Below are 17,848 nucleotides of genomic sequence, written 5' to 3' on the forward strand. Positions count from 1 at the left end.
AGATGTATTCTGTCCTTATTGCCAGAGTTGCGGAGGGGGAACTGCTTTCTGCCAAAGGGAATGGCTCTGCCAGTTCTAGGGATGAACGCGAGACCCTGGGGCCTATGGCTTCTAGCTCTTCAAGTTTGAATGGAAATTTAAAGAATTTCCTAAAATAATTTACAATATGATTCTCCTAAGAATTATGGTTACCCCCGGCAGGGCTTCTGAACCTCAGCACTATAGACGTTTTGGACTAGATACTTCTTGGTTTTGTGATGGTTGTCCTATGTATTGTGGATGTTAGCAGCATCCCTGGCCTCTGCATACTAGATGCTGTAGCACCTCTGGTTGTGACAACCATGAATATTTCCATACAAATGTCCCCTATGGGAGGGACAAAATCGCCTGAGGGTGATCAGCACTACATTAATACATTATACAAATATCGTAGCTCTAATATTTCTGGAATATATCTAGTTTTGAAATAAATTACTGTCTGTTGTCAGTTTTTGTTCAAAACTTGTGCACTTTGCCACTCCCAGGATGGTTTGGATGTTATATCCACCTGCACTGCGGTGCACATCTTTCTCAGTTTAGTCTTTCTTCCTCCAGCTACCCCTTAGCTGAACAGATGCAAAGCATGGAACGCCTTGCAGTAGAAAGATCGCAAACATCACTTTCTTTTCTCTATTCTGCTGTCCTTCCTTACTCCACCAGTTCCTCAGTTTGTAATAAATTTTCTAACACGGTGGTAATTCTGTAATACTTGCCTTGGGGTTTTGAGTTAATTGTATCCTAGCAATTGACCTTTTTCTCACTCTTTTAATAGACCTTGCTAATGTCAAACTGACGAGAAGGCATGATTTAGTCACTTTATTTTAGAGTAAGTGCCGGTTATAAAACAGTGTTCCCTATGATCCCATTTTTACTTACATACCATACACACACACACTAATACGCATGTATGAAAAATCAGGAAAGATAAATTCCAAAGCGTAATCCTTACCCTAAATGGAAATCTTAGTGAATGTGTTTCTTCTTTTTGCTCATTTATAGCTTTTTAATTTTTCCTACAATAAGCATCTGTTGCTAGTGGAATTAAAAAAGGAAAAAAGGAAAAAAACACTTTGAGATCATTTTCAAGCTTTCTGCGATGTCTATGCAAGTGGCTCCCGCCCACTGGTGGTGTTAATGGTAACAGGGGTTGTATCTGAAGTGGCACTTATTTTTGGAAGACACAGGGACAACTGAGTCACTCATTATATTTTAGGGAAAAGAATGCAACAAGAAACCCCAAATGAACAGGTGAAGATTTGCTAGGCAGATTTCTGTCTTGTCCCGAGTTTTTTGGGTCAAGCTATATGTATGTGCATGAGCTCAGATGGAACTTTCCTGAGCTGCCGAGGAGCTGAATTTAGCACTGGCTCACTTAGTGAGTCATCCAGCAGAGAAGGGCTCGTGTGTCCTGGGGCTTTGTGTATTCAAGCCACGTCTGATAAGCACACAGTGTTCCTAGAGCACACTGGGCTCCCCCGTCCCCATGTGGCTCAACACCAAGCACTTCTCAGAGTACCACCAGCCGCCACATTGCTCACTGGCAGACGCTGCCAGTGATAATGAATCACAGCTCATGGACAGGCTCATGCTCAGTGAAAACATGTCTATAATTGAAACTACATGCATGCTGGTCGTTGTGGACTTCTAGAGACCAACATTACCTTTCTTCAGGAAGATATTATTGTTCTGAATTGGTCATATGTCCCTCCCTTACCGTCCTGTGTACAGTAAGATACTGTTATGAGAGGCCGTCGCTTGTGACAGTCATCTTTGTGAGAATGATGGGAGGGGGCATTTGATAAAAGTATTGAACAATAAGTGCACAGTTCAATCAACAGCGTGTTCAGCGTCAAGCTTGGGTGGTTTAAAAGAAAGATTACGGGCTTGACATCTGTAGGGTGTTATACATAAGGGAGGAATGATTCAGAGCCTCTCAGAGCCTCTGTTTCCTCATGTATAAAATGGGCACAAAGCAGATTCCCTCTTAGATTTGTTATGAGGATAAAGACACAACACATGTCAGTAGCAGCCTGGTCTATGGCAGGTGTTCAATACTCCCTTCCCTCTGGTCAGTTTCCAGGATTGTTGATGACAGTTAGTACAGACCAAACTTTACACAAATATCATACAAACTTTTTCCATAAAGGGACAGATGGTAAATATTTTAGGCTCTATGGGCCAGGAGGCAAAATTAAGGATATTATGTACATACATAACAAAGAGAAAACACATCTCCACCCATTTTTATCAAGTACATTAAGAATATAATCTTAATAGTAGATGACAATTTTTGTCCTTTTCTAATATAGATCTACTGAAGAAAGGAATTCTTTTTGCGGGGAGATACCACCACTTATCTGAGGTTCAAAGTTAGTGCTTTCTCTCATCAAACTGATTGCCAATGTTCATCTGTACAAGCTCTCAGCTTGCAGGCCATACAAACACAGGTGGCAGTCTGAATTTGGTTCACAGGCCATAGTTTCCCATTCCCTGCTGTAGAATGATTACTAATAATATCAGTCTCTGCTTGTGCTATAATGCTAATCATTAATGATGAGTCAGTAGAGGGCTACAATCTGGAGGGACGAGAAATAATTAAATCTTTAAACAAACAGGCACTTGGAAGCTGACAGAGTGCTTAGTCTTATTTGATCAAATGATTCTTTCAAGAACATCTCCCTTTGTGGCCGAAATCTGGAAAGCAGTAGGAAGAAATTATCAGGTCACACAAACTGACCACCTACGAAGAGAGATCAAGCATTGAATGATTATGAAAACTGTAACTCAAACAGATTTCCTCTGCTCTTGACCAAGTTAGAAATGGCTATGACAGTTTTTAGTGATGGTGTAGTTAGAGGAAGGGATTAAAATTTTGCATTTAGGGATCAGATGGTTTCTTCTTTTTGCCCTTTTACCCTGCTGAATGGCCAGAGCAGATTGATCTAGGTATATTACCCTTAGATGCTCAGTTGAAAACAGGACCAAAAGAATATGATGTTATATTCTCTGCCCAAGGGGAATACACTTTAGTGGAATGTTAATATGTAGTGGAACTTATCCAATGGAACAGAGGAGACCAGAGTGGGCATTAAGGTGAAGCAATGTGACAAGACATCCTTGATTATTGAGCTGGCAAGACAGGAATGTCTGTACTTCTGAACATTCAGGCGATGGATATGGAAAAGGGTTAAACTGCATAAACAGGAAAGGACTAACGTGTGTGGGAGAGGATTCAAGCAGGCAAGATAGCTCTTTACCATTTCTGGGATAGAAAGAGGGGAACCACCAGGCTCGGCGGCTCAGCCTGTAATCCCGCACCTTTGGGAGGCCGAGGTGAGTGGATTGCCTGAGCCCGTGGGTTCGAGACCCGCCTGGGCAACTTGGCGAGACCTCATCTCTACAGTAAATCAAAAATTAGCCAGGCGTGGTAGCGCGAACCTGTAGTTCCAGCTACTTGGAAGGCTGAGGCGGAAGGATCGCCGGAGCCCAGCAGGTTGAGGCTGCGGTGGCCGGGAGCGGCCACTGCACTCCAATCTGGGCGACAGAGTGAGACTCCAACTCAAAAAAAAGAAAAAAAAAGAAAGAAAGAGGGGAACCATCATTTGAAATTCACTGGAAGCTTGTAGGCGTCCACAGGGGCTGCCATGTCAGTAGGGTCGAAGAGACTTAGGGCAAGAATTTTCAGATTTGAGACAGTTGAAATGGGAAAGTGCTTACAACTGCTTGTAATTAATTCCTCCTTAGAAAAATAGCTGTTTTTGAGGCAGAAATATTTTAAAATATATTGTTTTAGCTGAAGAACAGTTTTTAGTCAATGAGCATTTAGCAAATGAGCCTTGATGAGGGGTTTAAAAATATTTCTTCTCAGAGCTGACGCTGACACATCTCTTCTCCGTGTGTGTCAAAGAACAAAGAGCAAATGTATTTTCTCTTAAGTGAAACCAACAAATTGGAATAAAAGACACAATTTTCTTAAGGATAAATGTCAAGAAGAAAAACTGAAGTATACTTCCAAGCAAAATTTATTAGATGTCTATTCAAGAAAAACACAATGACCTTTGCTTGTAAGAATTCAATGACCTGAAAGCCAGGTATGAATATTTTTTCTTTTAAAATCAGATACAGAGAGTAGAAATAGTAATTTTTCTTAAATATGACAGGCAACAGATATTGAAGTCTTTTCTTGTAAATGGCATCAAAGAGAATTATTCATTTACCAGCAAAACTGCATGCAGTTGACTTAATTTCAAACCCGAAGCCTTTAACATATAAAGCTGGCTGTGAACTTGACATAATCAAGGAAGTCTACTCAAAGATTTTTTTTACCTTCTTCCTAATGAAATTCCTCTGTAATCAGTATTTATGTACAGTTCAGTTTGGCTTCTAAGATCTTTTAAATTCATAAACTTTTGCATAAATGCTATCTGACAGAATTGCACCCTCAAGGGGTGCTTGTGATCTGTGAGATAAGAAAAGGATAATCTGCTAAAAGTGTTTTAGCTTAATTTAACTGCAGAATAAAGACCAAATTAGGAATTTCCCTGTTTTCTCAACAACTAAATAGTCTGTACAAAAAAAGAGCAAATGTATGTACAAAATTCTAGAGTCTACATACATTGTGAAAAGATCAATCACTGTCCACGAAGAAATGCCATAAAAAGTTTTCTATAAGGTGCTCAAGATCCAAAGATGAATAGTTCTTACGCAAAGTAATAAGAAATACAAAGCTAGTTCTCAGAGTAAGTGTACTTCAGGCACTGTTAACCATATTAAATCTTTCAGGTCCCAATATCATTTTGTTAATTTCTGCTTCAGGGCAGAAAATAAACCTGAATGATTTAACATTGTCTCTAAAAAGTGCCTAATTTATTCCTAGAAAATATTTTACACACACCAGGAAAATCAGGCTCAACATATTCCTGTCCTCAAATGTAGCCAGGATTCTGAGTTCCATAGATGAAAAATAATTATCATAGTAAAAATAATTGTATTGATCGTAATCCTTGCTAAAGCCAACCTTAACACCTGTGGTGCCTCTGTATTCTATTTCTATAAAATAATGTGTGGAATTTGATTACATTTCCATAAAATGTATAACATAGCATTTGGATCACATGTTGTCATACAATCTCAGATATGTATGTATACACACAGTGAAATCTTACCTACTAGTATTGCTTGCAGATACTTTCAAGTGTCTATGTTAGAATAATTCTTTGCACCTCTCACTAACACTGCATTTACTTAAACTTTATCAGATAAATAAAACACTAAGAGCTCATTGTTCATATGCTGATTATTACATTTTAATATAAAATAGCAATGCAACTTTACAACACAATAATTTTTTCCCATAGTCTAGCTAAACCTCTTGTATTGTCATGATTATTACCAGAGATTCTTATTCACTTACTGTTTGCACTTCTAAAAAGTGCAAAGAAAATTGCAGGAAAAGACTCCTATTTGAAAACTCACATTCAGTCACCAAAAGCACACTCATCCGAATGAACTACTCTTGTCTTAGAAGTTGTAATCACTGTGCATATTGCAACACATAAGTGCAGGCAAATAATAGCTGAAGTACAGTTGTCATATCGTGTAAACCAGGACACTAGGCAAACTTGTGAAAAGAAAATATACTGCCAGGCTAAGAATGTGAATATGCAAACCACAGCATTTCCTAATAAAAGACCTTCTGGTTGCCCAAGGAGAGAACATCTTCCAGAAATGCTGAAACAGGACATCTACTGGAGACTGGAGAGCCTCCTCGAGGCACTTTTTTTTTTTTTTTGCCTCAAATATTTTCCCATTTTAAAGTATCCTGACTTTCTTTCTGAACCCACATTTCGACTTTTCTAAATTGAGAGCAAAAAGCAGGGACTCGCACAGAGACCAGGCTGCTGGGTCTCCCCCAGGGTCACAGCGGCAGTTTCTTTGCTGGTGGTTTGGTGGCAGGTGGAGATGGTGATGGTGCGTTGGAAACTGTAAGGCATGACAAGGAGAGGCCTGTGGGATGTTCCAGGCAGGTTTATGTAGATGCGTTGCTGAAATGAGGCATAAATAGGGAGGGAGAGTGATTCATAGCCTCTTAACGTAGTTTCCCGGAAAAGTACCAAAGAACTTGGTTCTTCTTGAGGTTCCTGCAAATAGAAGCAACAGATGAAAGTGGGATATCAACAATGAAATATCAGTTCGCACACGTGAGCCTGAACACTTTCTGCAGACAAGGCTTCACTGACAGCAAGGCCTGAGGGGTTGGGGAAGAAAGGAGGATAGCTTGCTTAGAGACCGTGGAAGACAAAATAAGCCCTTGTGGCTGGCCTACCTGGCGTACTCACCGCCTTGGAAGCATAGATGATGTGCTTCCATTCTCAGGTTGAAGAGACACACCCAGCCTCTCCATCCAAAGGGAAGACAGGCCCGCGGAGGAGCTGGGAGTTGGAACCCAGCCACCAAGGCTGCTGAGCCAGAGTGCCAAGTAAGGAGTAAAGGCAAGGCTGGCTATGTGACAGGACACCTGGAAAATCACCAGGGCCAGAGCCGCCCACGGGCCAGAGGCCTGCTCAGCACAGGTGTGATGTGAGGTGCTCCCTGGGACATGGCTGCTGTTAACACAGCTTTATTATAGCATAGACAGTCATGATCAGTGCCACATCAGGCATTTAAAAACAGCACTTGGTGGCTCAGCCTGTCATCCCGCGCCGAGGCACGTGGATTGCCTGAGCCCGCGGGTACGAGACCCGCCTGGGCAACTTGGCGAGACCTCATCTCTACAATAAATCAAAAAATTAGCCTGGCGTGGTAGCGCACGCCTGTAGTTCCAGCTACTCGGAAGGCTGAGGCGGAAGGATCGCCGGAGCCCGGCGGGTCGAGGCTGCGGTGGCCGGGAGTGGCCACTGTGCTCCAGTCTGGGCGATGGAGTGAGACTCCAACTCAAAAAAAACAAAAAACAAAAAACAAAAAAACAAAAACCAAAACAGCACTTGGCTTTTCTAATTCAATACGTGGGGTAAAAGTGGCACTGCCAGAGTCCATAAAATATAGAAATTTTGAGGAATTGACAAGTTATTAAAGGTAAAAGAGGTCTAACCACAATTTGTGGGTGGGAGTTCCCTCCTTGGGCATGATTTCTAGTATGGCAAGTTAAACCAAATGCACAAAGTCATCATTATGATCAAATAATGTAATTCCTCGGAAACTTTCTGTAAAAGTTGGTGCACTAAATAAATCTGTCTTTCCAGCACAGTTAGGGTGCATGGGGTCTCTGAAGTTTCAGCTCTCATTTACACTCTGGAACTTGGTCTCCCTTGGTGACTGTTTTCTTTTCTCCCTGGGTCAGTAAGCCATTTCTAGGTGAGAATGAATGGAAATAGAATCAGAGGCTTGTGGCTGCATCGTGGCCTCGGTTCTTTCCTGACTTCAACCACGGATGGATGTGTCGAGAGAAAGCCCGTGTTCCTGCACCCTCTTCTCTGTGCCACTCTCCGGTGCCTGTATGTCTTTTTTTTTTGAGTTGGAGTCTCACTCTGTCGCCCAGACTGGAGTGCATTGCTTGCTCCCGGCCACCGCAGCCTTGACCTGCTGGGCTCCGGCGATCCTTCCGCCTCAGCCTTCCCAGTAGCCAGAATTACAGGCACGCGCTACCACGCCCGGCTGATTTTTTGATTTATTGTAGAGATGAGGTCTCGCCGCCCAGGCGGGTCTCGAACCCGCGGGCTCAGGCAATCCGCTCACCTCAGCCTCCCAAGGTGCATCGGGATGACAGGCTGAGCCACCGAGCCCGGCTGTGTCTTTTTTATTTCTGTCTCCTATGTCTCAAGGTATGATACTTTTGTCTACAAACGTTTTCTCTGAAAACCTCTTGTCTTCTTTTAAGATGGTAAGAATAGGATTGCTTTTTAAGTGGGAAGAGTAGAACTTTCTGGTTCTGTTACGAAGTAAAGCTAGGATGAGTCCTTGAACTTTTAGGGTACCTACGCAGACCCAGTAAATGGGTGAGCTGTTCACTTAATCTCTCTCCCTCTCAAATTAGAGCCTCACTGCTGACAACTAGCATTTCCCACTGAACAGAGCATTGATATTTCTCATCTGGGGCCGTTTTTTGTTGTGCTGCTGTTGTTTGTTCTTAGATCTCAATCTTTCCTGGTTGGTGCTATTCAAAGAAATGTTTTTCTCTCAGTTAAGTTGGAAATAAAGCTAGCAGAGAATCACTTATATCCAAAGCAGTAAATATTAAACTATATTAAAAGTGCAGGAGCCTTGGGATTACATTGTGCAAATGAATGTATGAAGGATCAAAGGCATTATGAATTCCAAGAAAGCTTGCAGCAAACCATGCAAGTGAGCAAACTCAAGCAAATTACAAAATAGTCAAATGGGTCTAAAAAAGTGTACACATACCCACAAACCATCCATCATCACACTTTTCCATCACATCAATGACATCACTTTCTCTGAGCTCCAGTTCATCTTCGTTCCTAGGAGTATAGTTATACAGAGCCTGAAACCTTAAACAGGACAAATGGCCGTGTTTAAAGGAAATCTTCACATCTTTGTGAAACCATAGAAGACAGTACAGTATTAGTTTACCTTTAGCATTTCTATGAACATATCATATTGGCTAGTATAAATCTGGTAAACATGTAAAGTAAGGAGCAATATCTAGACTTTCACAGGAACCAGACAACCCTAATAACATTTTGAAACTCACAATGAGGAATATTTATGAATAATTGTAATTTTCATGAATCATATTAAAATATTTTTAACATTTATAAGTCAGATCTGCATTTCAATTGTCCAGCCATATGTTTATCATTCAGATATTAAATAATAGTACAGAATATGAAGTGTGATATTTACGTTATTTAGCTATATAAAAACAAGAAGGAATCACAGTTTTCGCTAGCCACAATCAGATGCAAATAATTGAGGCCTGAAAATTGAATGTTCAAATGGTTCTAAATTGAGGCATATAAAATATCTCAGATACATGTCTTTCAAAGTATGATACAGAGATTATTATAAAAGTAAACACTATTTTTCTATCAAGAGGAATTCTTTAAATCAGTTTAGTTTTATAGTTTGAATCAGTGTTTTCTGACAATTTAGAAGTTGAAAAGCTACAGCAATTCACTTGTGAAATTGAGTGGATGTATTCTGTGCTCAGTTATTACTGAGTCAATTTCAAATAGTAGATTATGGACATAAGTCCCTTTTAAAATGAGTTATGGAAAAATCGTGTTTGATTTTAAAGCTATCGCTTGAAATACTTTTATATGAGGAAGAACTACTGATAGAATACTACCACTTTTCCTCCCCTGCCTGAATTCTTTGAGCGCTTACACTGACATTGATCTGCAATGCACTCAGACACTGAACTTGTAGTAATAAAGTAATATACATTATAATGCATATCAATGTGAACTGTCATTTTGTAAAGTGAAGACAGAAATTATAGCAGCTGAGATCAAGAAGAATTTGGTATGCAGCTGAGAATTTGATATAGCAGCTGAGGTAAGGAAGAATTTGGTATGCAGTTAACATGAAAACTCTATAATATTACTAAAATATTACTAGTGCTGTGAAGAGGATTTTAAAAAAAATCAGTAAATTTGTTTCTCCTGCTTTTTGTAGCAGTCATGTAATTCTGCTAATGTAAACAAAAAACAACCAAATTCTAGGACTCTTTAGATTTTAAAATGCAGAAGTTTAAAAGTTGGCAGTATTGAATACTACTCCAGAACAAGAATGATTTATTTCTAATAACTTGATTGAGTCAGATAATCATGTTTTGGTAGAACAGAAACTATCACTGTCACTTGAGCTCAAATATCACGTCATAAGAAAGGAACACTGCTCTGCTGGCTTTCCCCTCTGTGGACTTTTTCAGATTGAAGGACCTGGATAAAACTGGCTTCAAAGGGGTCTGGGAAAGAGCTGGTAAGATACAGTGCCTGACACTCCTCCTGGAAAATATTGCCTTCCCTGGCTTGGTACTAAAGCCTTAAATCCCAACATTAGAGATTTCTTTCCCTGTTAATATTTCAAACCTTTTAAAGCCACTGATATTCTTTTGAGAATGTGCTTCTGAGGTCTTTTGTTGAGAGAGAGGATTCGGATTGTGGGCAAGGGCAGAGAAAGGCAGCTGGAATCCCAGAGCAACGGCAAAGACAGGGAGGTGTTGCCCTCAAACATGATCTGATTTTGCCGTTTGCATGGGGTCGGCTTTAGTGGGAGTAGTCACATTATTTTGTTGTTTGTGTTATGGATTTGGTTTTGAGGCTGCTCAGGTGACGGGATGATCAGTCGATTCCCATAAGGTCCCTTTTCCAATTTCACACTGGAGATAGACAGCCATTCCTGGGCTGGGAGTTTTGTGGCTATATGCAGCTCTCTTGCTTTGGGGAGACCGATTCTCAGCCCTGAACCTCCGCCCAGGCATTTCTCCAACCACTGATGGAGACAGGCCTATTTAAGGCCAAAAACCCAGCTGCTGGAAGACTCTCCTGGTCCCCAGAGCTAAAAGACCAAAATTGGCAAGGACTCCTACCTCATTTTGTATGACGAAAGCCAGCATGTTTGTCAAGATGTACTTACCATCCTGGTTTAATTAGATCACACAAAAAATGTTTTGTGGAAACATAAACAAACCATCCGGAAATCCTCCGACCTCTGCTGGCTTTCAAAAGCAGTGTTGCGTGACAGGAAATGCAGCTGAATTGCAACAACAAAAAAATGCTGATTTGAAAGATGTGCTGGTGAGATGAAGGATGGTGGTGGGGTCAGGATGCTTCAAGATGAAATGTCTCTCTTGAAGAGGAAATGCTGAGCCAAACTGGAAGCCCTCTCTGTGACGTGCAACTTTCTCTAGGCCATATTTCACCAAAGCTCTGAACTGTTGTAACAGAACTTCATGTTCCTTCTTTCACTCAGAATCAACTTTTTCAATGAAAGATTAAACGACACCCTATATTCCTGCTAATTCAGGCGGTAATCAAATGGAAATTCAATCAAGAGTGTTTTCTCACATCCAAAGCAGGACTTTGAAAACGTGCCTTCTAGCCGGGCTCGGTGGCTCGGCCTGTCATCCTGCGCCTTTGGGAGGCTGAGGTGAGTGGACTGCCTGAGCCCGCAGGTTCGAGACCCGCCTGGGCAGCGAGACCTCATCTCTACAGTAAATCAAAAATCAGCCGGGCGTGGTAGCGCGCGCCTGTAATTCCGGCTCCTCGGAAGGCTGAGGCGGGAGGATGGCCGGAGCCCAGCGGGTCGAGGCTGCGGTGGCCGGGAGCAGCCACTGCCCTCCAGTCTGGGTGACAGAGTGAGACTCCAACTCAAAAAAAAAAAAAAAAAAAAAAAGAAAAAAAATAGAAAATGTGCCTTCTTCCATGTGTGAGCGCTGTGGCTCCCTAACCATTATATGCCACGGTTGGAAGAATGAACTCCAAATTACATTAGCATGTAACATAACAGACTTTTTCATTCATAAACTCCAAAGCTGTTTATAATATGTAGGTAATGCAACCCTGGAGTGTACTTTTTTGTAACGTAACTCTATCACTGCTTACATAAAAAGAAGACAAACACTTAACAAGCCATCTTTAATGTTTTACAATGAAGTATAACTGGAGTCTGTTCTTTCCATGACACAGACTTCCCCTCGATCAAAGCCCTGTTCTGGCTGTGCTCCGTGAGAGCCATCCTCAGCAAGAGGAACCTTTGCTACCTTTCAGGTCTTTGAGGAGTGAGGGGGGACTAGAGGGTGGTGAAGGTCCAGGCCACACACCAGGACCTATCACGAGCAGCAGTCTCTTGTTTGCCTGTTCTGCTCCAGGTGCAGAGCTTGGGCCATGGGGCTGGGACTCACCGTGTGTGTTCAGGTGTGCTGGGCAAAGCCTAAGTCCGTAACATGCCTTTCCGGGGGTCCTGCTGTCCACAAAAGAGGCAGTGGCCAGCAGGAAGTAGAGAACCCTGAACAGCTGTCATGGGTAATATGGCCGAAAAAGACACACAAGGAGTATCTTACCAACAACGTGTCACACCTTCAAGTTCATTTATTGCATGTATTAGAAAGGGGAGGGAGTTTGATAGGAAAGGTTCAAAGGCATTTTCCTGGTGCTGCGGCAGTACCAGGATGTAACTGAGTGCCAGGGAGTGTTCTCCTGCCACCATTTTCTGAAGACCCTTCTATGTCACTTTGGAAGTATGTTATTAACGTCACTTTAGGTCTATTTGTGCATCTAGGTCCACGTTCACAGTCTCCAAATAGGTGCAAAAACAACATTAGAGCATTTTCGTATGTCTTTAAAGCTGTAGCTACTAGTTACATGGCCAGCAGGGTAGACAGGCAGATAGACTTAGAAATCTTAGAAATCACTGCAGCCTCGGAAGGTTTTCCTAGGGTATCATTTAAAACCTTTTCAGAAAACCATGTGGCTCTCCTTAAAATTAGCTTCTGATCCTTGTCATGAAAGATAGAGATGATTGCAGTTTCTCTTCACGTAGGAGGTCTCGTGTTAGTTACTCTGATCTCTCACTTGCAAAGTTGTACCATGTTACGTTTTGGTACAATTGTCCACTTTGTGGGTCAAGGTTAGTCTTGAATTTAGAAGATAAGAAGAATACTTACGGTTCCCCCCCACCTTGAATGTTTTCATGAGTAAACACAGGACGCTGTGGCTGAAATGAAATGATTTTCAATGTAATCAATGTTTAAATTGGTAATAATTAAAAGATAATTTGGATAATGGCATGGTATTTTTTCTTGACATTTAATATTTCCTGTTGTAAAAAACCAAGAGGAAGAAAAAAAAAAAGGACTTCTGTAAGACTAATAATTAAAATATTTTTAAGGATGCTTTAAATAAATCAAAATAACCAGGGTCCAAATGTTTTGAACATATCTACAATCTAGGCTGCTCAGGCTTAATGGAAAAGTCGGGGTTCAGTCCCATTGATTTTTCAAAGGTCAGTAATATGGCAAGAACATAGACAGCAAACCAATAGAATAAGAAGTAGAGACACCTTCATTCAACCTTATTCTTCAGCGGTTTCTCAAACAAGCAGAAAATAAACAACATTCAGTTTAACAGCAAAGTATCCACATTCATTCTTTAAATTTTTCCTTCACAGACAGTGTTTTCACATACAGTACAGATGAAAATATCAATAGGCAGACATCCCATGCTACATTTGAACTAACATTCTCTGTTCTCCATGTGGAGAAAACACATGCATGTGTAAAAAGAGAAAACAGAGAACTTTGGAATGCAACAAACAATATCCAGGTAACATGTAACATTTTACCTTAGAAGAGAAACATTGGTAGAAATTCCCAGTGCACTGAACTCTCAAAAGAGTTTCCTTTCTTTTTAAACTAAGCATCAAGACCAGTATCTGTAATAGATACTTATAATATTGGAAATGACAAACCTTAGCACCCCATATACCCACATTAATACTTCAATGAAGAAAGTTAACATGTTTGTCGAATATATGAACTCAGTGTAATTTATATTGACTACCTAAACATTACCTTTTAGGGCAAAAATGCATATAATTCATTCACAACACATTTCAAAAGCATTCTTTTCTAAATGACAGCTACATGGTAAATAACAAGATCAGAATTTGCATGGCAATGATATAAAACTCTTTGGTAACTACTGAATTCGTTATTAGATCTATGTCCTTAGACATCAAGGCCAGTTCTTGGGTTCCCATAGTTATGAGTGGATTACTGATAGGCTGGAAATTTTGTCCTGAAAGTTGTCCATGGAAACTTCACTGGTCCGAGCTTAAATGAGAAACTCCTTTCCTCTTCCTAAGTTCTTTATCCACATCCTTTCTATCCAAGCTGTCTATCTAACATAAGACTTGGTACTTACTTTACTAAAACTTTAAACCTTGAGTTTATTACCTGGAAGCATTTACTAACAGTATTCTTGGAAATTTCACTCAACCATCTGTGCATGGAATACTAAAGAGAGCAGGTAAGAATTACCGGACACATGTATGACTGAAGAGCATGAAATAATTTACTTCCATAAATCAATATAAGATGATAATTATTAGCAAATAATACAATAATAGTTTATTACAAATAAATATTCTAATCCTTTGTTAATTGCTAATTAATTTGTTATTAAATAAGTACTATAATTAATAATACTAATAATTAAATGAATGTTAATAATTAAATAATTATTTGTTGTCATATAATTGCTGCTATTAAATTTATAAAATATATTATTTTAAGAACAATTAGGACTAAACCATTTTCCAGTCATTTTAAAGGTCATTTAAAAGATATCATTACATCAATTTAAGTACATAAAAGTGGTAATTCTAAGTCATTGATAAGCCTATATCCTATTACATATATTCAAGTTCTCTTCCAATCCAATAAACCTTTAGATATGTATTCAACTTTTATTCAGGAGATTTGTATATATCAATTGCTATTAATACTATTTTGTAATAATTTTCTAGTCATCTTTTCTGTCTTTTTTTCATTTTAAATGAGTGCCGAATAATGTTTCCTCATAATGTATCTATACATCAGTTTTCTTAACTGTTTCTCCTTCTTGTTTTTGAGGTTTTATTGGTCTAGTCTTTTTCCACTATCATAAATTATAATGATATAAACTTTTTTTTACCAAGAGCTATTTTCTTCTTTTGAACTATTGCTCAGAATACATTCCCAGGAGTAAAATTCTGGTCAAGGATATGCATTAAAGATTTAGAAAATGTTCATGTTAGTCACTCAAAAATATTGTGTACATTAAAGTAACTTAAAAATGATCTAATATACTGTATTTCCTATCACATACCAAGATAGTTACTGTTTTCTCACAAAACAATCACAGCACCATTTGTAGTGCATAACCAAGTTAAAAGTAAAAAATTATGCATTCTTCTCCTAAGATAAAATAGTTTATTAAAATCTGCTTCGTTATGCTCTAAAAATAATGTGCCTGTTCCTACATATTTAAATTATTCTAATATTTTAAAATTGAATACAAGTTTTAACTTCTACATCATAGCATCCAATGCTTGGTAAGATTGGTTGGCATCATTTCATTGTTGCCTTATGTTAAGATGTGAATACAACATTAAAAATCAAATTGTTCATGAATATAATACAATCTACATTTTAAGTCTGAATATCCCCTTTTGGTTATCATTATTATTGTTCTACTAGTTTAATTCTTTTAATTCAGCCCACCTCATAAATCATTTAAATAACTGTCTTTCTGACAACTATAACAATTGGGCTGTTGCTTCCAGTGTGTGGCTCCCTGAATACCACAGGCCTCTGTGTCTCCAGAACTTGTATTCTTGGGTGGGGCAGCCTGCAGTGTCCTTCTTTGATCCGTCTTTCCTAATACGTCTTTTCCCTGCATTCATATCCTTCCAACTCCGTGCCTCTTGTACTCTCTGAAGCATCAGTATTCTATCCTATTCACATCACCAGGATGGAATTTATCCAGACTTTTATATTCAGAAAAGGTGTGTATCTTTTATAATGGTGAACTTTAGAACTTTTTGAATCTTACATTAACTAGGATTCACCTCTGTGGATAGGTAAGAGTCAGTTTTTAGTGAAGTTGGCCAATTACAGTATTTAAATGAATTCATTTTATGAATATTTGACCAACAGAGGAGTAAGTAGCATTAATAGTATGTACAAGGCCACATTTGTGTCTTTCTGTTTTTGGCAGTCACTACTATACAACTTTGGGGATGCCTCTCAGCTTCCCTGTCTCTAAAACTGGTGAGTCAGACAAAATGACAACTAGCCTGGCCCCCTCAGGGATACCATGAAGGCATTCACATTTCTACAGATATATTTCCTCTGCTATGTAAGGGTGCCACTATTAACCTCACACGTCCAGTTGTCAGTGAGCGATGACATCTTATATTGATTGGTTAATTTTCACGAGTCTTGGTAATTTACAAACAATAATGGTCATAATTCAACTTCATTTTGCAGATAAGCAAACCAAAACCCAAAGATATTGGACAATTACCTAATATTGCAAACAGTTTTTTTTAAAGAAAAATACAATGATAATTTTTATCCGCATGAATAGATGGCCTAACTTGGTTAACATCAGTGTGTTTATTTTGTCCCTCAAGTAGCTGCTTATGTTCTATATTCAAGCAAATTATCTCAGCAGGCCATCTTTTGCCTTTTCTCACGTGTTGTAACTCAACACGCACGGACCTTAAGAAAAGATTTGGGACATGTCTGCACTCTGTGTCCATCTGGTGGTGAGTAGCGGCAGCAACAAGCTAAGAGTTGTTTTTGCTTTTGGTTAGCCCTCACCAAGTTCCTTCAGCCTGGATTAATTTTGAAAGGATGTTTTAAAGAACACAGAGCGACGTACGATAGATATTCATCTGTTTTTCTGGTCACTTTCTTCCCTTTACATATTTTAAATTATTGAGAAGGAATCACTCGTTAGCCACCTATATTTTTGGTCTGTGTTCATTTCTATTTTAACTGTCTGCTCAGACATTTCTATTACTCATAGCTTCTTAGCAGTTTTGAGATAAATAGAAAACAATATCCATTTGTGACATTCAGGGAGACTTACATGAACTGTGAACTTAAGAAGATGGTTTGCAAGCTAACACATTACAGTCGCTGTGCTGGAAATTATATACATGTGTTTATTTTAAAGGTGTGGGGTACAATTCAGGATTAGGTATACAAGTGGTCATCATACAGGTAAAGTTTGGGCCTCCCTTTGGTCCCCACTTTGCCTGATTTGAGATCAGGTACCCTTACTGATGTTGTGGTTCTCCCCTCCTCAACCCTGGCAGTATTCCACTACTGCCAATCCCTTTCTTATAGTATTATGGTAAATGTTCAGGGACTGTTTATGAACTTATGGTACCCTGTTCTTTGTTTCTGTGATAGAGCAGTGAGTATTATAGACTCTAAATCCATCCAAACTGGAAATTTTGAGCAAGAATTATGTCATATGCTAATTTCCTCGGTTATATTAAGAGTACTGTAAAATTAGAAAATTCAGTGAAGCATCCTGCTGTATTCACGGTATCCTAAATATTTAACTTTTTCCTTAGCAATTTTTTTCTCTTTTAGTGTACCTATTTTTTTAATGCTGTCAAAAATTGATACAAAACGGATTTTAAACACATGCTAATTTTCAAAGCTAGAACCAACTACCAGCTACTGTTCATAAGGAAGTTAGCTTAAGATAGCACAGAATTTCTGATATCAGTATATACCTCCCTAAATTAGATGAGGTACATTGTGTCTAAAAGCTATTTATCTAAGCTTCTGCAATGGTATCGCTAGCGGATTAGCTATATTTAGTATGGGATAATTTTTAAATAGGGATTGTTACTTAAATTCTAATGCAGAAAAATCCTTGAAAACATTATAAACAGTTCAAAAGTTCTTAATTTTTTTCATGATATGTTAGTTGTACTACTTGCCAACCATGTTTATGTTTATAGGTTTATTTTTCCTTCTTAAATTATAAAGGTAAAAGGCAACTTTGCATAAATTTTTTAAAAATAGAATATTTATGGTCCACACAAGCACATGTAAAATAACATACACATACATAATGTAAAAATCTGGCAAAGAAAAAAACTTAAGGTGACCCAAAGCATACATCTCATTGACCCATGGGGAATTTATGGAGGAGCCCTATTAATTGTAGAAAAAGCCTTTTTTTCCCCTTGTTCTTTTTCTGGCTTTGGAAGGCCATTCAGTGGAGTCTAAGAATCTCTACAAATCGACATTCCTTTTTCACTATGGCAACACAAATCT

General features: G+C 39.0%; 1 protein-coding gene across 6 annotated transcripts in view; it reads right to left on the reverse strand.

Moving 5' to 3' along the window:
• Window positions 1–4,043: 4,043 nt before the first annotated feature.
• Window positions 4,044–17,848, reverse strand: part of SORBS2 (sorbin and SH3 domain containing 2) — a 218,987-nt gene continuing 205,182 nt past the window's right edge. For 4 of the 6 annotated variants that reach the window (XM_021711376.1, XM_021711372.1, XM_021711375.1 and 1 more), the window contains 3 exons: window positions 12,668–12,717; window positions 8,440–8,546; window positions 4,044–6,179 (listed from right to left, as the gene is read on the reverse strand). In XM_021711376.1, the coding sequence (XP_021567051.1) occupies window positions 6,118–6,179; window positions 8,440–8,546; window positions 12,668–12,717 (219 nt within the window). In that variant the 3' untranslated portion in view covers window positions 4,044–6,117. Of the gene's footprint in view, window positions 6,180–8,439; window positions 8,547–12,667; window positions 12,718–13,344; window positions 13,435–17,848 lie in introns of all 6 variants that reach the window. The other 2 variants (XM_021711373.1, XM_021711374.1) reach the window with 1 other exon arrangement.

This window comes from Carlito syrichta, unplaced genomic scaffold, assembly GCF_000164805.1.
Source record: "Carlito syrichta isolate Samal-C Ts95f unplaced genomic scaffold, Tarsius_syrichta-2.0.1 Scaffold302106, whole genome shotgun sequence".
NCBI lineage: Eukaryota > Metazoa > Chordata > Mammalia > Primates > Tarsiidae > Carlito > Carlito syrichta.